The sequence below is a fragment of the Musca autumnalis genome, unplaced genomic scaffold (assembly GCF_047663935.1).
Source record: "Musca autumnalis isolate F117 unplaced genomic scaffold, ASM4766393v1 scaffold_5, whole genome shotgun sequence".
Taxonomy (NCBI): Eukaryota; Metazoa; Arthropoda; class Insecta; order Diptera; family Muscidae; genus Musca; species Musca autumnalis.
Window position 1 is genome coordinate 69,953,434 of NW_027412088.1, and position 24,683 is coordinate 69,978,116.

At 33.8% G+C, this 24,683-nt stretch overlaps 1 protein-coding gene across 2 annotated transcripts; it reads left to right on the plus strand.

Annotated features, from left to right (window-relative positions):
• Nucleotides 1-1,841: 1,841 nt before the first annotated feature.
• cn (Kynurenine 3-monooxygenase cn) lies at nucleotides 1,842-23,968 on the plus strand. Of its 2 annotated transcripts, none has more exons than XM_073957512.1 (6): nucleotides 1,842-2,082; nucleotides 21,841-22,150; nucleotides 22,219-22,306; nucleotides 22,384-22,804; nucleotides 23,362-23,754; nucleotides 23,823-23,968. In XM_073957512.1, the coding sequence occupies exons 1-6, from the start codon at nucleotides 1,996-1,998 to the stop codon at nucleotides 23,895-23,897; spliced, it is 1,374 nt and encodes a 457-aa protein (XP_073813613.1). In that variant the 5' UTR covers nucleotides 1,842-1,995; the 3' UTR covers nucleotides 23,898-23,968. The 2 variants fall into 2 exon arrangements, with proteins under 2 accessions (XP_073813613.1, XP_073813614.1); XM_073957513.1 differs by lacking the exon at nucleotides 1,842-2,082 and adding an exon at nucleotides 7,043-7,250.
• The last annotated feature ends 715 nt before the right edge of the window (nucleotides 23,969-24,683 follow it).

Sequence of the window (24,683 nt, forward strand, 5' to 3'; positions counted from 1 at the left end):
TACACACAGGGATACATTTTTGTATCTTGGTATCAATCGTACTTTTTGTTAAAAAAGTGTCTAATGAAAAAAAATAAATAAATAATTTTATGATTTCCCAATAACTTTAGATTTATTAACTCCATAAAATCTCATGCGACCAATCGCAAACGTGTGAAACACGTTGGATTTGGCAGTTGAAATCGAGTGGATTTCGTAAATGTAAACCAAGCATTAGGCGTCATTTCTGATAAAACAGCAAGGGCAACATAGATCGATTTTTTTCTTTTATAAGAAATGACGTCCAACTTTATTGAAACGTTATAGTTTGACGTTACTTCTGGTAAAAGAACTGAAGTTAAGGCGTCTTTTAACTTTTAAGAAAAGTTTGGCGTTATTTGTGGTAAAAGAATTCGAAGTTAAGCCATATTTTAGAACGAAAACAGAATCAACGTTTCAGTAATGTTTTGCGTCGTTTTGACCGTTTTTAAGGCCTGCGTACATAAGCTGCCTTGCCTGCTTACCTTGCTTACTTCTGATAAAAGAGTAAAAAAGAAAAGGGCAACCCAGTTCGAAATTTCCTCGGCCTTCTTTATTCTTTTATTTTTATTATGTCAAAAATGAAGAAGGAAAGCAAGGCAATCAGGCAGAGCAGCTTATGTACGCAGGCCCCTTTAACGCCGAGGAAATTTCGAACTGGGTTGCCCTTTTCTTTTTTATTCTTTTATCAGAAGTAAGCAAGGTAAGCAGGCAAGGCAGCTTATGTACGCACGCCTTTACACTGTTAGGTGTCGGAGCCGAAATTTGAAACACATTACAAATATGTATATGCCGGCAAACATATTGTTACGGAATTAGATTTAACTAATCTCCGTGTAGACGTTGTTTTATTCCCTGATACGATTTGTACCAAATAAAACAGGGTTAGTTTTAGATTACGTTTCTACAATGCTTTATTTACTTTATTACACTTATTCAGAACCGACTTTAATTACTAAGCACACAGCAAGTCTCTAGTTAGCACGCAGCTATTCTTTAACCGACCTGTTCAGTTCAACGCTTAAAACACAACTCAACTCAATGTTGCCATTCGTAACTCTATTTATACCCAAAATCTCCTTGGTCTAGAAATATCTAGAACATATGGCAACCTCTCGAATCTGTGCAGCGAACACACAGACGCACATTCGCACTAAGCGAACATCCATACTCACATACATACAAGCACAGTAATGACGTAACTACAACAACAAACAACTACACGAAATACAAGAAGTAGGAACTAAACGATAATTACATTATTGTTGCAAAACAAAACAAACAAAAGAACATTAACAAAAGGTAATGTAACGACTAGAATGATGAAGAGAGTTCTACATGGTAGTTGTTGTTGCTTAAATAAAGTAACTGCGTAATAAAAACTTTACGTTACAATTCAAATTTTTAAATTAACGGAAATTAAACTAAACTAACTTAAACCTATCAGTTACATTCGTAACAATATCAATGCTGGCCTTTTTGTCGATGTCGCCCTGTAGTTGTTTTTTGTTTCAAAACCCAACGGCTTTAATCTGAAAACACATCCAAAGTTTGAGTAAAGTTTTGTGTTGGGCGTGGAGAAAAAACCAGCCTTGATCTGTTTGCCGGCATATATTTCAAATGAATTTGAATTTTTCGGCATCATGCCCAACAGTGTAAAAACGCCAAAACGACACAAAACTTTACCCAAACGTTGGATGTGTTTTCAGCTTTATTCGAAAAACAAGTGATGTGTGTAGACTATTTTGCTTGACTGTATTTACGTTAAATATAACAACAACATTCGTATGTATGTATATTATTCACTTTGTCCCACAATATGCAATCATAACGATCTCGGCTATCGTTCAGTAAAGATTTAAAATCCGTCCGACGTAACTGGAATAAACATAATAACCGCAACGTAACATAATCTAAAAAAAGTTTATTTAAGTTTATTTAACATTTTGTGACAATAAGTGTAAAATTAAGGACAATATGTCTGAAACAATTATGTCGGCCAATATAAATGGTACAAATTTAAGTATACAACCACTTAAAGTGGCTATAATTGGAGGAGGATTAGTAAGTTGAAAAGTTTTTCTATTTAAATAAAAAAATTTTAATTCTGAACTGTGAAAAACAAAGCCAATGGCTGTGAATTGAAATTAGTGCAATTGTGATTTCAAAACAAATTTTGATTTTGGGTTAAAAAATACGTATGGAGATGAAGTGTATTTCTTCTACATACAATACATAAATTGTTTTCATCTTTAATTCTTAAATGGTAAATGTGGCAAACGTAGTAAGAAATAGCGAACTGCTCTCAGGTCAATTGTACTTCTTTTGGAGTAAGAAAACGCTTTTTGAGTAAAATGTGGCAAAAAGATCGAACGATCTTGCATGTAATGTAAAAGAGCTGTATACAGTGAGAGTCGAAAATATGTATTCAATTTTCAATTGGTTTGTTTTTTTACTTTGAAAAATGGTGAAAGTGGCAAAAGTAGTAAAAGTGGTGAGCTTCTCTCGTTCCAATTGCAGCTTACATCAAGTAATGCAACACATTTCGAGTAAAAAGTGGTAAAAAGAAGATCCTTGCACGTAAAGGAACAGAGCTAATTTTACCAAACCTATAACTCTGCGTGTTGAGTGTGCGTTCAAAAATATAAAAGCAAAATACATGTATTTCAAATTGAAATACATGTACAGTATAGTCTCGATAATCCGGAAACTTTTCAAATTGTTTTCAAAACTTCTACTGCGAACTACTCTGAGCCATTTATCGGAAATAAGAGCCCCAACTAATACTTGGGGGTTCCTATTCGCGTTATTTTTAAAGTTTCCTAAACGTTTCTAGCCACAATGTGCCGATGGCCCCAAGGGGTTTACACCAGGATGTATTGTGTTTACCACTATTCGGTTGTTTAACTTTTTTATTATACGGCAAACAAAAGAGCGGTTGATATTAATCCAATTTCCGAATGAATATTTTAAAATTTAAATTTTTATATGAGGGAAAAATTTTGATTTGAGGGTATTATGATATTTTCCCCAGACCCAGGGAAAAGTGGTAGAAAGTGGCAACCCTGTTAGGATAACAAATGCAAATTCTTTCTAAAATGACACTACCATGCCCCAGAAGATAAATTTAAGTCAAAAGTACAGTTAATTTACACCGATGACACTACCATTTTTAATAATATTCTATTGTTGCTTTTGTTTTGCAATCCCCGTTCTCGAGGATCAGTCAATATTGTTGTTGTTGTTATCCCATCCAACTACAAAGTACAGAAACAACTTGTTGAAAGCTCTCAGTACATAATAAAAAAACAACTGGGCACAAAATATTACAGTTTTAATAATTTTAACTGATCCAAAAATTGAATTAATGCAAAATCCTCGATTTGTTGCTTTTGATATGCACAACACTGTATATGGTCTGTTCCCGTACTTTATAAAGTGGTAAAAGATGTAAAAGTTGTAAAAGTCGTAAACGATTTTCATATAAATTTTGCGTACGGGAACGCAAAATGTGTAAAAGTGGTAAAAATTGTAAAAACTTTTTATTTCTGGAACAGAGCTATAATTTTGTACGTTTAAATCATTAATAACGGACTTTTTCTTGGTTATAACCTGACATATAAAGTAAACGAATTCATATTAAGAAAATATCACGGGTTGCGACCACTTTAAGACCGGGTGCAGCTGCCCTGGCTAATACTTAGCCATATCTATTAACATCGACAAATGACTCCATCTCGCCGACGAAGCCAAAAAGAGATAATGATTTACAAATGGTCTGTTCCAGTACTGCAAGAATCTACTAATTTTTTACTATTTTTCCGATAACATAAAGGAAAAATTGTTATCGTAGTAAAAAATAGTAGCTTCTTGCAGGTTCTGGAACGGAGCAAAAATGTTATAGCTTACGAATAAGACAAAATTGAATTTAAATATATTGGTTACATATAATTATGCAATATAACAATACTTAGTTACCGGTGATTTTGAATGTCAAAGAAAGAAAATAAAAGGGACAATACGACTTTTTTAAATTTATTGAAATTCCTATATTAGGTCTTTACTCGTTTTCTCGTTTAGCTATCAATTCCAATAAAGACTAAGCTATTAATCCCTACGCTTTAAATGATTTAAACATTTCTAGGTAAAATATCCTTGAAATACATTACATGCTCCCAAGGGACTTTCTCACTGATCTGGGGGTTAATAAACTAATTCCTTTACAGGAAAGGAACATGCAACATCCAATTTTCAGGGAACTATGCTACCCAACACTAGATTTTATATACTGTTGCTTATCGTAGCCAGTGGTGAATGGTAGAACGATGGGAAAATCATTTGACAGATTCAGACAGTTAATCACATATTGAATGTATAACTGAGTTAACAGTGGCTATCTAGAAAGTCGAGTTTTGGACCGAAAACTTTGAAAAAACTAATTTTGCTATTGCTAATAACGAAAACGTAAATGAAATAAATAAGAATATAATGCTCAAGATAGAAAAAAATATTGGTGTCCGGATTATCGAGATAAGAAAAATATGTGGTGTCCGGATTACAGAGTCTACAATGTAAAAAATTCTAGTGTCCGGATTACCGCGTTGTTCTGATTAACGAGTGTCCGAATTATCGAGCCCATACTGTATTTTGTTTTTGTATTTTTGAGCGCACACGCAACACGCAGAGTTATAGTTCTTTTTTTTTTTTCTTTTAACCAGAAATAAAGCGACGAAAGCAAGCAAAATCCATTGAGTTTTGTCCTTAAGCGTTAACTCTTTTTTCTTAAACTCATTTAATTTTCGATGACTAATTTCAAGCTGTAATTTATTTTTATCAATTATATCGATTTTGTCGGTAACTCAAAAAATGAGTTAAGGGGAGTACACACCATCATTCAAAACTGACAGTCAACGTATTTTTACGACAGTTTTCTTGCAAATAAATGCTTTTGTTTAGCCAAAAATGTTTGAAATATAACACAAAAATTATTATTTAGGGATTACGAGAGTAATTATTCAGCTAGAGTTTAATATTAACGAAATAGACCTCGATGACTGTCAGTTTTGTTGGTCAGTGTGTACTATGCTTTAGAGAATCGCACAACTTTTATCATTTTTTTGCCACTGTTACCATTTTTAAAAGTAAAGGAACAGACCAACTGTTGCTACCGGTAGAACATATGGCCTGTTCCAGTACTGCAAGAATCTATTAATTTTTACTATTTTTTGCGATAACATAAAGGAAAAAATGTTATCGTAGTAAAAAGTAGTAGATTCTTGCAGGTTCTGGAACAGAGCAATAGCGACAAGTTAATGAAACAAAATACAACAAAATACTATCAACACGAAAACATGTGTGTATGAGTGTAAACAACAATCATATGATGTTTATGGTTTGTTTTTGTTCAGGTACAGTGTACGTGAGGGACAAAAGCAAATGCAAAAACAACTCAGGCTGATCGCTAGATATACTGTCTTTGCAAAGAAGAGCTTCCCTTAAGCTCTAAACATTTCCAATGTATGAGTAATGACGCAAAACTTTACTCAAATATTAACTGCGTTTTAATACCCCGTTTGCACTTAAACGGATTTAATAAAACCACTGGGTCTCAAATTACAATTCCAAAGCGCAAACGTCAAATAAATCCTCATAAGGAAGGTTAAATCCGCAAAAGGCTCTAATGCAAACGCTGTTTAAGCCTTATTTTTGGTCTGTTGCAGAACTGCAAGAATCTACTAATTTTTACTATTTTTATCGTAGTAAAAATAGTAGCTTCTTGCAGGTTCTGGAACATACCATTTGTGGTACCATCAGGGTAACAGTACGATTACATATAATCGGACTTAACAAACCCACTGGGTTTCAAAGGTCAATTCCATTGTGTATACTTGACGTATAAATCCTCATAAAGAAGGTTATAATACGTTTAGATTATGGTGGATTTAGCAAATCCAGTCGGTTTAAGTTGTCATTTTCATACATTATATGTCAAGTAAATCGAAATAATTCACTTAAACATGTTAAAATTGTATAGCCTGTTAGCGTTTTAACCCGGCAAAAAGCTATAATATAAACATAGCCTTTACCTTCTATATGAAGATTGATTTGACGTATACAAAATAGATTTGAGAGTTGTAATCCACTGGATTAAGTAAATCCGCTTATATGTAAACGTAATTTTAGCGACAAATTTCGTTAATTATCCAAATTATAAGTCCCGGTCCACACTAGAGTAATTTCATTGAAAAAAATGCATGAAATTATGCGTTTCTAGATCGAGTTCCATAGTTCCGATCCACACTAGAGTGAATTTCATTAAAAAATGTCATGAAATTAGGTGTTCTTAGATCGAATTCCCAACTAAAGCAATTTCATGATTATTTTATTTCATGAATTTTTTTAATGTAATTCACGCTAGTGTGGACCATGACATAGAGTAAAATCATGAAATTGCTGTAGTGGGGAATTCAATGTAGGAACGCCTAATTTCAAGAATTTTTTTAATGATTCGATGTAGGAACGCCTAATTTCAAGAAATTTATTAATGAAATTTACTCTAGTGTGGGCCAGGACTAAGCATTTTAATTTTGCCGATATTTTGCCCATAGCCAAAAAATGAGTTACAGAATCCCTTCGTGTGTGACAAAAGAAGTTTGGGGTAAATACTCCATTTCCAGAACCAATCAACTGAAAATCTATAAACATTTGTAGGTCTCATGTTGTACGTACAATTTTTGGTCAGTTCCTTTACTTTTGAAAATGGTAAAACCGGCAAAAGTTGTAACGTTTTTCGAGTAAAAAGTGGTAAAACTTGAAGATTCTTGCACGTAAAGGAACAGAGCTTTTATTTTATTAGAATTTCTCAAAAGAGTTGTTGCGTTTATTATCCCACCACGACGACTATTACGAATACATACAAAATCGTCAAATCAAGTGGAATATCTAAACTAGTTTCTTTTACTGTATTTACTATTGGAATAGCAACAACTTTCCTATATTATTCACTTTGTCCCAATATACAATCATAACGATCTCGGCTATCGTTCAGTAAAGATTAAAATTTTAAATTAGTTTTGTTGCCAGAGAATTTAATTAATTCAGAGCGAAAAACATTTTGTGTCAATAAGTGTGAAAGTAAGGACAATATGTCACAAAAAATTGTTTCGGTCAATGTAAATGGTACAAATTTAAGTATACCACCACTTAAAGTGGTCATAATTGGAGGAGGTTTAGTAAGTTGAACGTTTTTTTATTTAAATGAAAATATAATAATATTGAATGTTAAGATTTAAAAAATTTAATTGTGAACTCGAAACAAAATTTGGTGTGAAAAATGTGAGTAAGGAGATAGTCCATATATACCAGGCCTGCTCAGACACATACAAACACATTTTGTAATTGTGTTGGTTTTGAAATACACAAATTTCAATTTTCCTTTGTCTCTCTGTATACTGTGAGAAATATCGTAACAGTTTTTTTTTTATTTTATATTTCAAAATATAGAGTAGAATAATTATTTTATTTTGACCAAATGTGACTGTTGATGTTATAATTTGTTGCAAATCAAGTTCGTGACAAACCAAACACTCTAATTTGCCGTAAAAATTTTAGGCAAATAAAAATTCGTATTCAGTATCTTCATTCATTTTTTCAGTGTACGCATATAAATTCATAGACAAATTCGAAAACAGAACCTTCCTCATTGAATGTTCAATAGAGACTGATTTTTAATTTTGAAAATGTTTTTATTTCAATCTGTTGTTCGGCTCAAGGTCCTCATAATAAAACAAACATTTATTTTGTTTTATATTTGTATTTATTTCCGATATTTCGATCGCCTTCGACGATCATCATCAGGGAGATTTGTCTTTAAGTAAAAGAACAACAAAAACAACATTTACTTATATGTAAATATAAACAAAAATATTTAACAAATATGTAATAATTACATTGTTACAAGTCAATAGATGACAACTTAAACCTTCTTTCTTCACAGGTGACTTCTAACTAAAGTTTTTTGCCATATTTATGTTTTTCTATGACATTTCTATAAATTGCTGCACAGTGTTCTGTGTCTGTTTTAAAATTCATTCTTTTTTCCTTCGGTACATTAATGATGTGGAGCATTTCAAGCATATATCTCCTTTTGTAATTGCTTTCCTGTGTCAAAATCTGCACTTCCTTAAAATTAGGAGTGTGGCCTGTGGAAGTGCAGTGTGCTGTAAGTGCAGTTTTTTGATCTGGCGGTTTGTTTTTTACCTTTTGATCGGATTTGTGCGAACTAAGCCTGGTTTTTAATTTAGTTTTTGTAGTGCCAATGTATACCTTTTGGCATACATTGGACTCGTCTCCATTACATCCAATTTTGTAAACGACATTGGATTTGTCGTCATTAGCAATTCTTGATTTTGTCTTGCTGAAAAAGGCTTGGTTAGTGTTACAACTTTTTAATGCTAATTGGTATTTTTCCTTGTTGTATAAATTAGACATGTAAAATCTCTCTGAAAATCCTGGAATATATGAAGATCTCTTATATATCTTCGGTTCTGGATCATGGCCATTAGGTTTTTTGGTTTTAGTTTGTTTTATTAAATCATTAATCGTTCTGACTGGAAAGTCATTCTTTTTTAATATTTCTCTGACTTTCTTTTCATTTTTTGCGTGGAAGATGCTGTCGCTAATATTGAAAACCCTATGTATGAAGTTTTTTGCTGTATTTATTTTTATTTGCCTGCGTTGCTTAGAATGAAAATTAACTATTCTTCCCGAGGCAGTGGGCTTTTGGTACCAGTCTAGTAAGATTGAATGACCTATTCTATGAATTATTGCATCAAGATAAGGAAGCTGGTTGTTTGATTCACACTCCATTGTGAATCTTAATTGGCTGTTGAACTCATTTAATACCTTTAATGTATTGTCAATTTCATTTTTCTTCACAATACAAAATATGTCGTCTACATATTTGGTTAATATTCTTGGTTTGATTTTTATGTTTTGCATTGTTGTGTCAAGTAGATCTTCCATGACAATATCTGCAATTATAGGGGAGCCCATAGGCATCCCTTTTTGCTGTTCATATATTTTGTCATTATACACAAAATATCTGGAATCTTTAATGCATATTTTCAAAATTTCAATAAATAAATCCATTGGGATTTTTGTATGTTCTTGGATGAGTGTCCACTTGTTTTTAATCGTGGTAATAGCTAAATTTACTGGCACACTGGGAAATAATGACACTACGTCAAAGGATATTAGTAATTCATCGTCGTCAATATTCTGTTGGTTGATTCTAGCTTTGAAGTCAACAGCATCCCTAATGTTGTATTTGGAATCTTTAGTTAGGGTTTTTAAAATTGTTGCCATGTATTTGGATAACTCATATGTAGGGGAATGAATACATGAGCATATTGGACGCAATGGTGTGTCTTCCTTGTGTATTTTGGGAAGTCCATATATTCGAGGAGCAACCGACGTTTTGTTTATCAATTTATTCTTGAGAAATTCATCGATTAATTTCAGATCAAACAATCGCATAACCAACTTATTGTTCTTCTCCTGTAAACCAAAGGTTGGATCTTTCTTTAATCTTCTGTATGTACACCAATCCATGAGAATTTTATTCATTTTTAGATCATAGTCTGCTTTGGTCATAGCAACAGTTTTTCCGCCTTTATCAGCGTTTAGAATGAGTATGTCTTTATTATTTTTTTTATGAATTTAGTTGTTTGCCCCACTGTATCTAATATAAATTTATCTCTTTTACTCATCTTAGTATTCCGCATATGATCATTTATAAGAGTAACCAAATTAACTCTTGCATTTTCTTGTTTCTCTTTGCTCTCCAACGTCTGAATACAGTCCTCTCCCTCTGCTACAATATTGAACAAAGGAAACGTTTTATTTGTTGTGGGCAATGAAAACTTTGGCCCGAGAGATAGTAACCATTGCACATTGGTCGGTATGTCTGTGTCTGTTATGTTAACAAACCAATCTTTGTTTTGGTGAATGTTGAGTTCAAAATGCTGTTGTTGTTTTAAAACGTGTAGTTTATTTCTGTGGGTTGCTTTATGTTTCTCAATCTCTCTTTTAAGAATGATACTCTCACTCTCCATGAATGCTGCTAAATCTTCTTCTTCTAATAGTTCGGTGAGTCGAGTTTTAGCATTGCTTAGTATTTTTGTTTTCTCTTGTAATTGCTTGTTTTTGCATTGTATTAGAAGTTTGAGAATTTTTGTATGAAAATTGTGTAAGTATGTGTCTAATGTTTTCCTAATAGTTGTTGGTATGAAATTGTTAGTTTTGAAGATTTTACATGTATTTTTCGTTGTGTTAGAAATAAAGTTTGGCGTAATACCTGCATCCCTACATTTCATGAGAAAAGTGGTTGTCGATTTTAGGCGTTCTGCTTGCCTGTTACTTCTAGTGTAAAGCTTAATATTGCTTTGGGTTTCCTTGTTATATTTTTGTTTTATATTTCTGTAAAGCTGCATGTTGTCTGGGTATACTCGGCGTGCCTTCCGTGTGTTAATTATTTGGATGTAGTTTTTAGTTGACCTTTGATCTTTATGTTTTTATTTCAATCTGTTGTTCGGCTCAAGGTCCTCATAATAAAACAAACATTTATTTTGTTTTATATTTGTATTTATTTCCGATATTTCGATCGCCTTCGACGATCATCATCAGGGAGATTTGTCTTTAAGTAAAAGAACAACAAAAACAACATTTACTTATATGTAAATATAAACAAAAATATTTAACAAATATGTAATAATTACATTGTTACAAGTCAATAGATGACAACTTAAACCTTCTTTCTTCACAGGTGACTTCTAACTAAAGTTTTTTGCCATATTTATGTTTTTCTATGACATTTCTATAAATTGCTGCACAGTGTTCTGTGTCTGTTTTAAAATTCATCCTTTTTTCCTTCGGTACATTAATGATGTGGAGCATTTCAAGCATATATCTCCTTTTGTAATTGCTTTCCTGTGTCAAAATCTGCACTTACTTAAAATTAGGAGTGTGGCCTGTGGAAGTGCAGTGTGCTGTAAGTGCAGTTTTTTGATCTGGCGGTTTGTTTTTTACCTTTTGATCGGATTTGTGCGAACTAAGCCTGGTTTTTAATTTAGTTTTTGTAGTGCCAATGTATACCTTTTGGCATACATTGGACTCGTCTCCATTACATCCAATTTTGTAAACGACATTGGATTTGTCGTCATTAGCAATTCTTGATTTTGTCTTGCTGAAAAAGGCTTGGTTAGTGTTACAACTTTTTAATGCTAATTGGTATTTTTCCTTGTTGTATAAATTAGACATGTAAAATCTCTCTGAAAATCCTGGAATATATGAAGATCTCTTATATATCTTCGGTTCTGGATCATGGCCATTAGGTTTTTTGGTTTTAGTTTGTTTTATTAAATCATTAATCGTTCTGACTGGAAAGTCATTCTTTTTTAATATTTCTCTGACTTTCTTTTCATTTTTTGCGTGGAAGATGCTGTCGCTAATATTGAAAACCCTATGTATGAAGTTTTTTGCTGTATTTATTTTTATTTGCCTGGGTTGCTTAGAATGAAAATTAACGATTCTTCCCGAGGCAGTGGGCTTTTGGTACCAGTCTAGTAAGATTGAATGACATATTCTATGAATTATTGCATCAAGATAAGGAAGCTGGTTGTTTGATTCACACTCCATTGTGAATCTTAATTGGCTGTTGAACTCATTTAATACCTTTAATGTATTGTCAATTTCATTTTTCATTGCCCACAACAAATAAAACGTTTCCTTTGTTCAATATTGTAGCAGAGGGAGAGGACTGTATTCAGACGTTGGAGAGCAAAGAGAAACAAGAAAATGCAAGAGTTAATTTGGTTACTCTTATAAATGATCATATGCGGAATACTAAGATGAGTAAAAGAGATAAATTTATATTAGATACAGTGGGGCAAACAACTAAATTCATAAAAAAAAAATAATAAAGACATACTCATTCTAAACGCTGATAAAGGCGGAAAAACTGTTGCTATGACCAAAGCAGACTATGATCTAAAAATGAATAAAATTCTCATGGATTGGTGTACATACAGAAGATTAAAGAAAGATCCAACCTTTGGTTTACAGGAGAAGAACAATAAGTTGGTTATGCGATTGTTTGATCTGAAATTAATCGATGAATTTCTCAAGAATAAATTGATAAACAAAACGTCGGTTGCTCCTCGAATATATGGACTTCCCAAAATACACAAGGAAGACACACCATTGCGTCCAATATGCTCATGTATTCATTCCCCTACATATGAGTTATCCAAATACATGGCAACAATTTTAAAAACCCTAACTAAAGATTCCAAATACAACATTAGGGATGCTGTTGACTTCAAAGCTAGAATCAACCAACAGAATATTGACGACGATGAATTACTAATATCCTTTGACGTAGTGTCATTATTTCCCAGTGTGCCAGTAAATTTAGCTATTACCACGATTAAAAACAAGTGGACACTCATCCAAGAACATACAAAAATCCCAATGGATTTATTTATTGAAATTTTGAAAATATGCATTAAAGATTCCAGATATTTTGTGTATAATGACAAAATATATGAACAGCAAAAAGGGATGCCTATGGGCTCCCCTATCTCCCCTATAATTGCAGATATTGTCATGGAAGATCTACTTGACACAACAATGCAAAACATAAAAATCAAACCAAGAATATTAACCAAATATGTAGACGACATATTTTGTATTGTGAAGAAAAATGAAATTGACAATACATTAAAGGTATTAAATGAGTTCAACAGCCAATTAAGATTCACAATGGAGTGTGAATCAAACAACCAGCTTCTTATCTTGATGCAATAATTCATAGAATAGGTCATTCAATCTTACTAGACTGGTACCAAAAGCCCACTGCCTCGGGAAGAATCGTTAATTTTCATTCTAAGCAACCCAGGCAAATAAAAATAAATACAGCAAAAAACTTCATACATAGGGTTTTCAATATTAGCGACAGCATCTTCCACGCAAAAAATGAAAAGAAAGTCAGAGAAATATTAAAAAAGAATGACTTTCCAGTCAGAACGATTAATGATTTAATAAAACAAACTAAAACCAAAAAACCTAATGGCCATGATCCAGAACCGAAGATATATAAGAGATCTTCATATATTCCAGGATTTTCAGAGAGATTTTACATGTCTAATTTATACAACAAGGAAAAATACCAATTAGCATTAAAAAGTTGTAACACTAACCAAGCCTTTTTCAGCAAGACAAAATCAAGAATTGCTAATGACGACAAATCCAATGTCGTTTACAAAATTGGATGTAATGGAGACGAGTCCAATGTATGCCAAAAGGTATACATTGGCACTACAAAAACTAAATTAAAAACCAGGCTTAGTTCGCACAAATCCGATCAAAAGGTAAAAAACAAACCGCCAGATCAAAAAACTGCACTTACAGCACACTGCACTTCCACAGGCCACACTCCTAATTTTAAGGAAGTGCAGATTTTGACACAGGAAAGCAATTACAAAAGGAGATATATGCTTGAAATGCTCCACATCATTAATGTACCGAAGGAAAAAAGGATGAATTTTAAAACAGACACAGAACACTGTGCAGCAATTTATAGAAATGTCATAGAAAAACATAAATATGGAAAAAAACTTTAGTTAGAAGTCACCTGTGAAGAAAGAAGGTTTAAGTTGTCATCTATTGACTTGTAACAATGTAATTATTACATATTTGTTAAATATTTTTGTTTATATTTACATATAAGTAAATGTTGTTTTTGTTGTTCTTTTACTTAAAGACAAATCTCCCTGATGATGATCGTCGAAGGCGATCGAAATATCGGAAATAAATACAAATATAAAACAAAATAAATGTTTGTTTTATTATGAGGACCTTGAGCCGAACAACAGATTGAAATAAAAACATAAAGATCAAAGGTCAACTAAAAACTACATCCAAATAATTTTGAAAATATTCAAAACAAAAACAAAAGCTCTCTTTTTAAATTGTGTGTGTGAGAAAATTGACACACACCGACAGCTCAGGTGCGCACATTGAGAAGGCCTGATATATACATACATTTGGCAATTTTCTTTGCGGCAATTGTCAGTTTGTCGGTGAGAGAGGGTGCTGAGAGGCAAAGGGTTACCATACGCCCCACCTCTCTCTCCTTCAAATTGATAATTGCGGCAAGGAAAACTGCCTAATGTAAATATAGACATATGCAGAGGCATCGTTCAAGGACATGAAAAGAAACTTGTAACGCAATTACATCAGACGGATTTTCAAATAAGGCGTTAATTAAGTTGCCAATCCAATTGAATATTTGTGAAAAATTAAGTTTTTTCCAAAACTGGAGGGAATAAGGATTAATTTTCTTCTATATAAACGTACTGTAATAGAACGTTTACGTTTCAAATGTCAATTCCATCACGTATACATATGTCTAATGAATCCTCATAAAGAAGGTTAACCCGGCAAAAAGCTATAATATAAACATGCCATAAAGCTCGTTGTGGATAATACCGTTAAATTATAGTCCGTCAATTTGCATACAAAGTGGAACCATCCACGTGCGATTTTTTCTTCATTAAATTATTTGATCATAAAAAATTTAAATCCAGTCTAAAGTAGTACGATACATATTGATATCTAATTTGAATTCACATGCTTTTCAAACATTTAATTTTAATGCATTAATAATAAGCATATTAGAGAGTTATGTTTAATTTTATCATAATAAGTGAATTAATTCGCTATATCAAAACAAACAAGATTTTTTATGTGTTTTTTATATACAACACCAAAAAGCCTACTTTCAAAATATTTGTTGTAATATTATAAGGTTTTCTTATGGAATACCAGAATAGAAAGCAAACAGTATTATTATGTAAACCATAGAATATCTATGGGCTATTATAATATGTCTCGTTTTTGGCAAGATTTCAAAACGCAAAAAAATTAGAGGCTTTCAAAATATTAATAGTTAAAGCTCAATTTATATGCGTCATATAAGTTGTTAATTCTATATGAAATCTCTCAAATAAATTACGTAAATTCCCAAAACACCTGTTTTAAATTAATGTCCTGTTTCACTAAGACGATACGAATTCAAATTCGTTCGAACTACTACCAAACTTCTATTTTTTGAAAAATATTTGATTCATTTTTTTTTGATTTCATTTCCTTTTTTCATCAAATAAAAATGTCTACCAAACGGGAGTTTGGTAGTAATTCGAAGGGATTTGAATTCGAATCGTCTTAGAGAAACCGGTAATAAGTGTTTGGATATCCTATAATACCTGCAATTTGATTCATGAAAGAAATCGCTTAAAAATACAGGCCCGTAAAACAAAATGAAATATCTAGAGGAAGTGGCAAAATGCCGATCATGCAGCAGACGAATACATCATGCGCACATTATGATGGTTATTCTGAATGAAAACTCCCCGTGAGTTTTCTCATATTCTCCTTTAAGTTGAAACGTCAGAGTGACAAAACTCATGTGGAGTTTTTATTCAGAATATACCAAATAATTATCAAATATCTAATCAATCACTCAAAAGGAACAGATGGATCAGGGGTACAAATGGCTATATAATAACTGATCTTGATTCGCAAGCCGAAAGATGGAATGAGCTTTTTGAAAGCATTAGCAACAATTATGAAAACTAGAGCCTTCACACCAAGATGACCGTTACTGCAATTTCATAAAATTACTCTTGTATGGAATTCGATCTATAGGCCTGGGTACATAAGCTGCCTCGCCTGTTTGACTTGCTTGCTTCTGATAGAAGAATAAAAGAGAAAAGGGCAACATAGTTCGAAATTTGCTCGGCCTTCTTTATTCTTTTATATTTATTATGTCAGAAATGAAGCAGGAAAGCAAGGCAAGCAGGCGAGGCAGCTTATGTACATAGGCCTTAAAGGCCTGGGTACATAAGCAGCTTCGTTGCCTGACTTCTTTGCCTTGATTTTCTTTTTTATTCTTTATCGGAAGCAAGCAGTCGAGACAGCTTATGTATCCAGGCCTTTAAGGCTTCATTTCTGACATAATACAAATTAAAGAATAAAGGGCTGGGTACATAAGCTGCCTCGCCTGCTTGCCTTGCTTGCTTCTGATAGAAGAAAAAAAGGGCAACCTAGTTCGAAATTAGCTAGGCCTTCTTTATTCTTTAATTTTTGTTATGTCAGAAATGAAGCAGGAAAGCAAGACAAGCAGGCGAGACAGCTTATGTACCCAGGCCTGTGAAATTACTGTAGTGTGGCCCTGGACTTAAGAACACATATTTTAATGAAATTTCTTCCATGAAACTTCTCTAGTGTTGAGATAAATGATAAATCTTCTACAATAGACGAAATTTCAGACGTTATTGTAGAGCTTCAAAGAAAGACATCACCAGGAACAGATAGTATACAAAAATAATTCTACAAATAGAACCGAGGACATCAGCGAAAATTGTACGTCCATATTTAACGGAAGTCTGTCAGCTACGAGGGCTGCACGATACCTTTCTGGCCTAAGGCCATGTTTATATTATAGCCATTGGGAGGGTTAACCTTCTTAATGAGGATTTATTTGACGTATACGCAAAGGAATTGACACTTGAAACCCAGTGGGTTTGTTAAATTCGGTTATATATAAACGTACTATAACAATGAAAATGCGAATACTTACCACCAAAAATAGTTTTGTTGGGTTTTAAGCATGATTTATATACTTTTTCATACACTCAAACCAATTGTTGAACCACTTTTTCACTCCAATTGATACACGTCCAAAACTTGATTTTTTAACGCTTCAACAGCATTTTCTGGCGACGAAAATCTTTGGCCACGCCTTTTTCTTGTTGTGCGTGATTCAAATGAAGTCATTGGGTGCCAAGTCAGGGCTGTTCGGCGGATAACCCAACAATTTCAAATTTCATGTTTTGTCCGGTCAAAAAGGCGCAGGTTCGAATCGATGTGTGAGAGGTGTCATTGTGCACAATGATTCGTCTTCACTTGTTCGTTTTTCGAATTTCCTAGGAGACTCCAGGCAAACAAATAGTAGTATGCCACTCAGAGTTAACCGTCGTACGTTCCTCAAGCCGTATAGTAGTGACATGGTCAGCTTAGCAGAAGAAACAGGCAACAATTGCTTCGAAGTGCTTCTTCCACGAACAATTGTCGTTGGATTTGGCTCACATAAATTCTAGATTCGTCGTCTGTGACGATCTTAAGGGCTTTGCACATACGGCGCGTTGAGCGTCGCGTTACAACAACCACATTAACATTAAAACAACAAACTTGGCATCACTTACACATTTTCATGTGGTTGTTGTTTTTATCGCATGACGCGACGCACAACGGGCCGTATGTGCCGGGACCATTATAATCATTCTTTGAAGCACCGCGATCGCGTACTTATTCACAATTTCTTTCCACTAATCGAGGACGGCCGATTTTGGCCGACCTTCACGACCTCCGTTTTTTAGCGAGTGTCGGCCACGATTGAATATAATTTCACAAGTGAAAACTATTAGGGGCGAAATGGTCCCGGGACCCAATAGATCGATGTCATTGAAAAAAATGCATGAAATTATGCATTTCTAGATCGAGTTCCATAGTCCCGGTCCACACTAGAGTGATTTCAATAAACAAATTCATGAAATTATGCGTCCCTAGATCGAGTTACATAGTTGAGAAATATCATGAAATGGCTGTAATGGTAACTCGATCTAAGAATACCTAATTTCATGAAATTTTTCAATAAAATCACTCTATTGTCGGCCGGGACATGACGTAGTGAAGTAAAAACATGAAATTGCTGTAGTGGAAATTCTATCTAAGAACGCCTAATTTCATCAAATTTTTTTAATGAAATGTCCCGGTCCACTCTAAAGCGATTTCAATGAAATAATTTCATGAAATTAGGCGTTCTTAGATCGAGGTCCATACTAAAATGATTTTATAAAATTGCTGTAGTGGGAAACTCTATCTAATAACGCCTAATTTCATGAAATTATTTAATTTAATCGCTCTAGTGTGGACCGGAACAAACATACATTCGGTCCGTTGAGTGTAGTTTCACGCATCAAAAACAGTTGTGTTCCTTTACTTACCAGGGGTTACCATTTTTAACCTGCAAAGCGTTCCTTAACCCCAAAAAATTGTAAAACTGGAAGCTATTTTTATGTGAGTGAGAGAGCAAAAATGCCTTTCTCTTTTACCACAGGCTACCAAACAAATTTCTACAGGTAAAAATAGTATAACTCATTTTTCGAAAGCGAACGCTGAAAAAACAAAATTAAAACCTGTGAAATAAAAGAAGAACATTGCATTTTTATGTTTCTTTTTGACATTGCTACCAGGGGTTGGATTCTTGTTCTATGAAAATTTGAAATGAAAAATATTTTCTTTACAACTTTTTTCATTTGACAGTTTTTTCCTTTATAAAAGTTTTCATTTCCCATTTTCATAGAAAAAAAATTGAGCCCCACATCTACCATTTTTTCGTTCCTTAAGTCCATATTTACATTAGGAAATTTTCCTTGCGACAATTGTCAGTTTGCAGTGCGGGAGGGTGTTGAGAGGCAAAGGGTTACCATATGCCTCACCTCTCTCTCCATCAAACTGACAATTGCCGCAAGGAAAATTGCCTAATGTAAATATGAACTTACTTTTCTGGTAAAACTGACCATGAGAGAGCGATTTTGTGCAATTTTAATAGTTTTCACTTTTATCATTAAAAAAGTAACTAGGCGTTTACACACGGACAGTATTGGCAAGACAATAGCAAAGTTACAAACCATTTTAACCTATACGTTCACAATTTTCTCTATACGTATTTAAAAATTTGTAAATGTATTTGTGAAAATGGTTTGTATTTTTGCTTTTGTCTTGCCAATACTGGCATTTGTAAACGCAGGGTAAAGGAACAAAGCTAACAACAACCACATGAAAAAAGTGTAAGTAATGCCAAGTTTGTTCTTGAAGGTTTCATGTGGTTGTTGTAACGCGACACTCAACCGATCGTTTGTATTTGGCCCTTTAATTCTGTTTTAATATCAAGAAAAATATTGATAGAGTGAATAGTTTATTAAGTTCTCAGTACGGGCATTAGTTAATTTATGATTCTTCATTCAACATATTCCGAATCAGCAAAAAACCAATTTGCAATGTCTTCTAATGCCTGCTCGAATCACTATGGAACCCCCGTAGGATCTGGGCCGAACTATATTTACGTAAAAATTAAATTTCACGTTAATTTACTATGAAATTGTATGTGGCAACCACAAATGAGCACTTGCCTAAAAATACTTATTTTGGCAACTGAATTTGCCAGCTTCAGGCAACATTTGCCACCCGTAATACTTATTTGACCCCACTCGACTCCAGTTGCAATACTTAATCGACCCATAAAGACTGTCAGCCTTTCCAGAATATGTCAAATGGCGCCTGGCAACAGAGTTGAAAGAAAGGCTATATCCAAATCCACACAGTTTTGTCAAAATCGGCGAATAAAGGCCTAAGAAAACATCCCATGTTAAATTTGAAGGCTGTTTATCAAAATCTGAACAGATTTTCGTCAAAATCGTTTAAACTGAACAGAGGCCTGAGAAAACATCCCATGTTAAATTTGAAGGCTATTCATCAAAAATTGAGCCATTTATAGCAAAATCGGGGAAAGATATATATGGAAGCTGTACACAAATCTGAACCGATATGGACCAAAGTTGAAATTTTTGCTTTTCCTATGCCCTTATAAGTACTTGTGAAAAAAATTCATCAACCTAGGTCAACTCGTTTGTATTTTTGTCCATTTTTGTATGAAAGCGGCAACACTGTGCCTTGCAGAAAGACTACTAAACATTTGGGAGTGGAATCATCATTCTTAACTGGATTTTTAAAATATTAGCCATAATCACCAACAATAGGCTACATGTGATTGAGGGTTCACTACGCGACGAACAAGTCCGATTGTGACCCCCCTCGTTGCTGTATTGACGTTGGATGTTTTTTTGGCTTAAAACGGCGTTTGCACTAGAGCTTTTTTGACATTTGAAACCCAGTGGAAGACTCTGGCACGCAAAGAAGCAGAGTTAATATGTAGAGCGATTCGTTCACTACAAACATCGGAGTAAAACAAGGATGCCCCTTATTCCAACTACTGTTTGCCTTAACCCCGTTTGCACTTAACCGAATTTAAAAAAAACCCCCTGGGTTTCAAATGTCAATTCCATAGCGCAAACGTCAAACAAATTGTCATAAAGAAGGTTAACCCGGCAAAAAAACTCTAATAAAACGGCGTTTGTTTTAGTGCTTGACACTGTTATGTTCGAAATCTGCAATAGACAGAGAGAAATTTTATGGGGTTTTTAGTGACAAGATAGAAGACGCAAGGCCTTGGTTTATAAGCATGTTGGTCTTGTTGCTTAAATGCCTCGGTAAATAAGAGGCATGACATTCTTGCATAAAGCCGAAAACACATCCAACGTTTGAGTAGAGTTTTGCGTCATTTCTGGTATGAATTTGAATTTTTCTTTGTTCTTTTAGCGGAAATAAAACTTTACTCAAACGCTGGAAGTGTTTTCGATTTAAGTGATTTCTTGCATCATCATCAAACTTGTTCTTACTAGCAGGGACTTATACTATGTTTACATTTACGAAATCCACTCGATTTTAACTGTCAATTCCTTTGCCTATACGTCAAATGAAAACTTGTCTGAAATCGATTGGATATCATTTGACGTTTGAGCAAAGGAATTGGCAGTTGAAATCGAGTGGATTTCGTAAATGTGAATATATGGCCTGTTCCCGTACTATATAAAGTCGAAAAAGTCGTAAAAGTTGTAAAAGTCGTAAACGATTTTCATATACATTTTGTGTACGGGAACGCAAAATGTGTAGAAGTGGTAAAAATTGTAAAAACTTTTTAGTTCTGGAACAGAGTTATAGTGTTATGCCGAAAACACCTCCAACGTTTAAGTAAAGTTGACCTTCATTTCTGACAGAAGAATAACAGAGCAAGGGTAGCAAAGATCGAATTCTTCTTTATTCATTTATCAGTAGTAGAATTCTGTAACTCATTTTTTTGAGTTACCGACAAATATCGGTAAAATTAACATGCAAAAATTATGAATGAAAAGTACCAATAAAAGTTGACAACACTGTTGCTATCGGTAGGAGTTAACGACAACTTTATTTTGGTTGTTAAGTTACCGAAAGTTTTCGTTAATTACCAAAATTATAAGCATCTTAATTTTACCAATTTTTGTCAGTATCTCAAAAAAACAGAATTCCACTACAGAAGTGGCGCCCAACTTTATTGAGGCGTTGGATGTGTTTCTGGCTTTAATTTGTAAAAGCATGCCAAAGGATCCCATTATGCAATAAACCTTATTAAATGTTAAGAGCCAAATATATTCAACAAACCACGTGAAAAAAGTGTAAGTGATGCCAATTTTGTTCTTGAAGTTTTCATGTGGTTGTTGTAATGCGACACTCAACGGACCGTATGTGCCGAGGCCTTTACTCACATATATTTAATGTAATCTATAAATGCTATTAAATTAAATATATAAAATTACTCTCAAAGACTTATTTTCTGGTGGACCCACCTTTTACATTTACCAGAGGCGTTTCTTGAACTTAACAATTTATTTCATATAGCAATGTTACAAGATAATGTGCTGCAAATGACCACGAAAACAACAACAATGACGTTTATTGTTATTTGTTTACTAAACATTATTCTCGAAATCTTGAAATAACACATGTAATTCAATATGTATCGATTTCCTATCTCGCTTGTAGGTTGGTTCATTGGCCGCATTGAATTTTGCCCGCAATGGCCACAACGTTCATCTCTATGAGTATCGTGAAGACATACGAACTGCAGAGCTGGTACAGGGGCGTAGTATAAACTTGGCATTGTCCCAGCGTGGACGTAAAGCTTTGGCCGAAGTTGGCCTTGAGGAAGAGGTTTTATCTACGGCGATTCCAATGCGAGGTCGAATGTTACATGATATTAAGGGACAGACATCGGTGGTTTTATATGATCCATGTACAAATCAATGTCTATATTCGGTGGGACGTAAACATTTGAACGAAATTCTATTAAATGGTGGGTATTATCTGCTGAAGTGGAAAATCACAAAAGGGAAAGTATTGAAATTGTTTTCTTATTTGCAGCTGGCGAAAAATTTCCCAACATACATTATCATTTTTTGCACAAATTGAAAAGTGCAAATCTTCAAGATGGTTCTATGGAATTTCAATGGTAAGTGCTTATCATCTCATCATTGACAGTGAAGTGTAAGAACACAAAATAATCATTTCTGTTATCTTTGTTTGTAGCGATTATGGGGAGCGGCAAGAACAAGATACAGCTGATCTTATCGTGGGCTGTGACGGTGCCTACAGTGCTGTACGTCAACAAATGTCCAAGTCATCGGGTTTTAACTTCTCCCAGGAATACATAGAACATGGCTATTTGGAATTGTGTATACCGGCAAAGAATGATGAATTCCAAATGCCACCAAATTATTTACACATTTGGCCAAGAAATGAATTTATGATGATTGCGTTACCAAATCAGGATAAATCTTTTACCGTTACCCTATCAATGCCTTTTAAAGTATTTGCCGGTATTAAGACACCCAAAGAACTATTGGAATTTTTCCAAAAATATTATTGTGATGCCGTGCCGTTGATTGGAGAGGAGTTGCTTATAAAGGATTTCTTTAAATCTAAACCACAATTTTTACTATCAATTAAGGTAAATTTAATTCAATTACATGCATACATATGTATTAATTAAAAATGTGTAATATTTTGTCGAATGTCGAGCCCTTCATAACCTTTGATAAAGGTGCTTTTCACCTGTCAATGCACTGGAAACACTGAAAATCCATCTCATCAGAACATCACCAACATATACAATTCCCTCAGTCTTTTAAATCTCCATTATAAAATCTAGTTTTTATATATAATTATTTTGTATATTTCACACCTAATTTTAATCTAAATAAAGCCGATAGCCGTAGTCGCAGTGCTTTTAGCTCATGGCACAATAATACAGGTACAAAGGCAGAAGCAGCTGATCTTCATACCAGTTGTCAAAATGTATTATTGTGAATAAAATCACATACAAAGTGTAAACAAGCAGTTCACAGTAATGCAAAATTGTGAGCAAATTTGACGTTTTGCATGATTTGATGTAACACCTTCAAATTCCACCATGTTTAGCTATAAGTTTATTATAATTTTTAATTGTAATAAATATTTAAATAAATAAAATATGTAATGTGTATTGTTTCTATTTTCCACTTTCAGTGCAATCCCTTCCATTTTGGTGACAAAGCCCTATTGCTGGGAGATGCTGCCCACGCCATGGTGCCATACTATGGCCAGGGAATGAATGCTGGCATGGAAGATTGTACACTATTCTTTTCAATACTTCGTGAACCGAATATGACCATTGGAAGAGCATTAGAAAAATTCACCGAATCTCGTGTCAAAGATGCCCATGCCATTTGTGATCTTGCCATGTATAATTATGTTGAAATGCGTGATTTAACTAAACGTTTTTCATTCAAATGTCGTAAGCTGTTGGACACCACACTATTTCGTTTCTTTCCCAATTTTTGGGTGCCACTGTATAATAGTGTCTCCTTTACCAGTATGCCGTACAGTAAATGTATAGCCAATCGCCAGTGGCAAGATGAGGTGGGTAAATATGATTGGAGTTTTTTTCTTCAACATAAAATAATGCAATTTTTTTTTTAAATTTCCAGGTTTTAAAGAAAGTGTTTTATGTAGTTTTGTCATCAACAGTGGTGATAACCGGAGCTATTTATTTAGTAAAATAAGTTATTTGTTTTAAGTTAAAAATTATTCCATAATAACGTTCTTAATAAATATTATATTTTTAAAATAAAAAGAAGCTACGTAACTATGTATTACTACAGAGGTGGGACGGGGATTTAAGGCCTCTGCACATACGGCGCGTTGAGCGTCGCGTTACAACAACCACATGTTTTCAACGCGCAACGCGTCACACGACGGACCGTATGTACCGCGGTCTTTTGTATTAGATTTTACTGGTCAAAACCCCAAACATTTGTCATCGTTCACAAATCATATTGATTTGTTTTGAACGATTTGTTTTTGCCTATGGCCAAATTTATTGAAAATCAGTCTTATAACTAAACAGATTGGCTTAAAGGCTCGGCGTTACAACAACCACATGAAAACTTCACGAACAAACATGGCATCACTTACACATAGCCAAAATCGTTTTGGGAGTTATGTCACGGCACCGATGTTCACGCTTTCTACCTGTTCACGAAATAGTTTCCAGGTTTTCCGTTTGGTGTTTCTTGTTATTTTGTTGTATTTCTTTAATTTTATTTGGTGGTTGTCCCGGAATACTGTTATTACTTATGCCTTGTTCATACTAACGGTGATTCGTTCTCTATTCGTTGTTCGAACCCAAATTACGATTTAATTACTTCATTCCCCATACAAAATTTTGAGAACGAACAACAATTTTTGTACGTTGTTCAATTCAAATTACTCTACGAATTAGTCCCATCTCTAACAAATGCGAGTATTTATCGAAAAAATGAGAGAATTTATCGAAAAAAATAAATGTG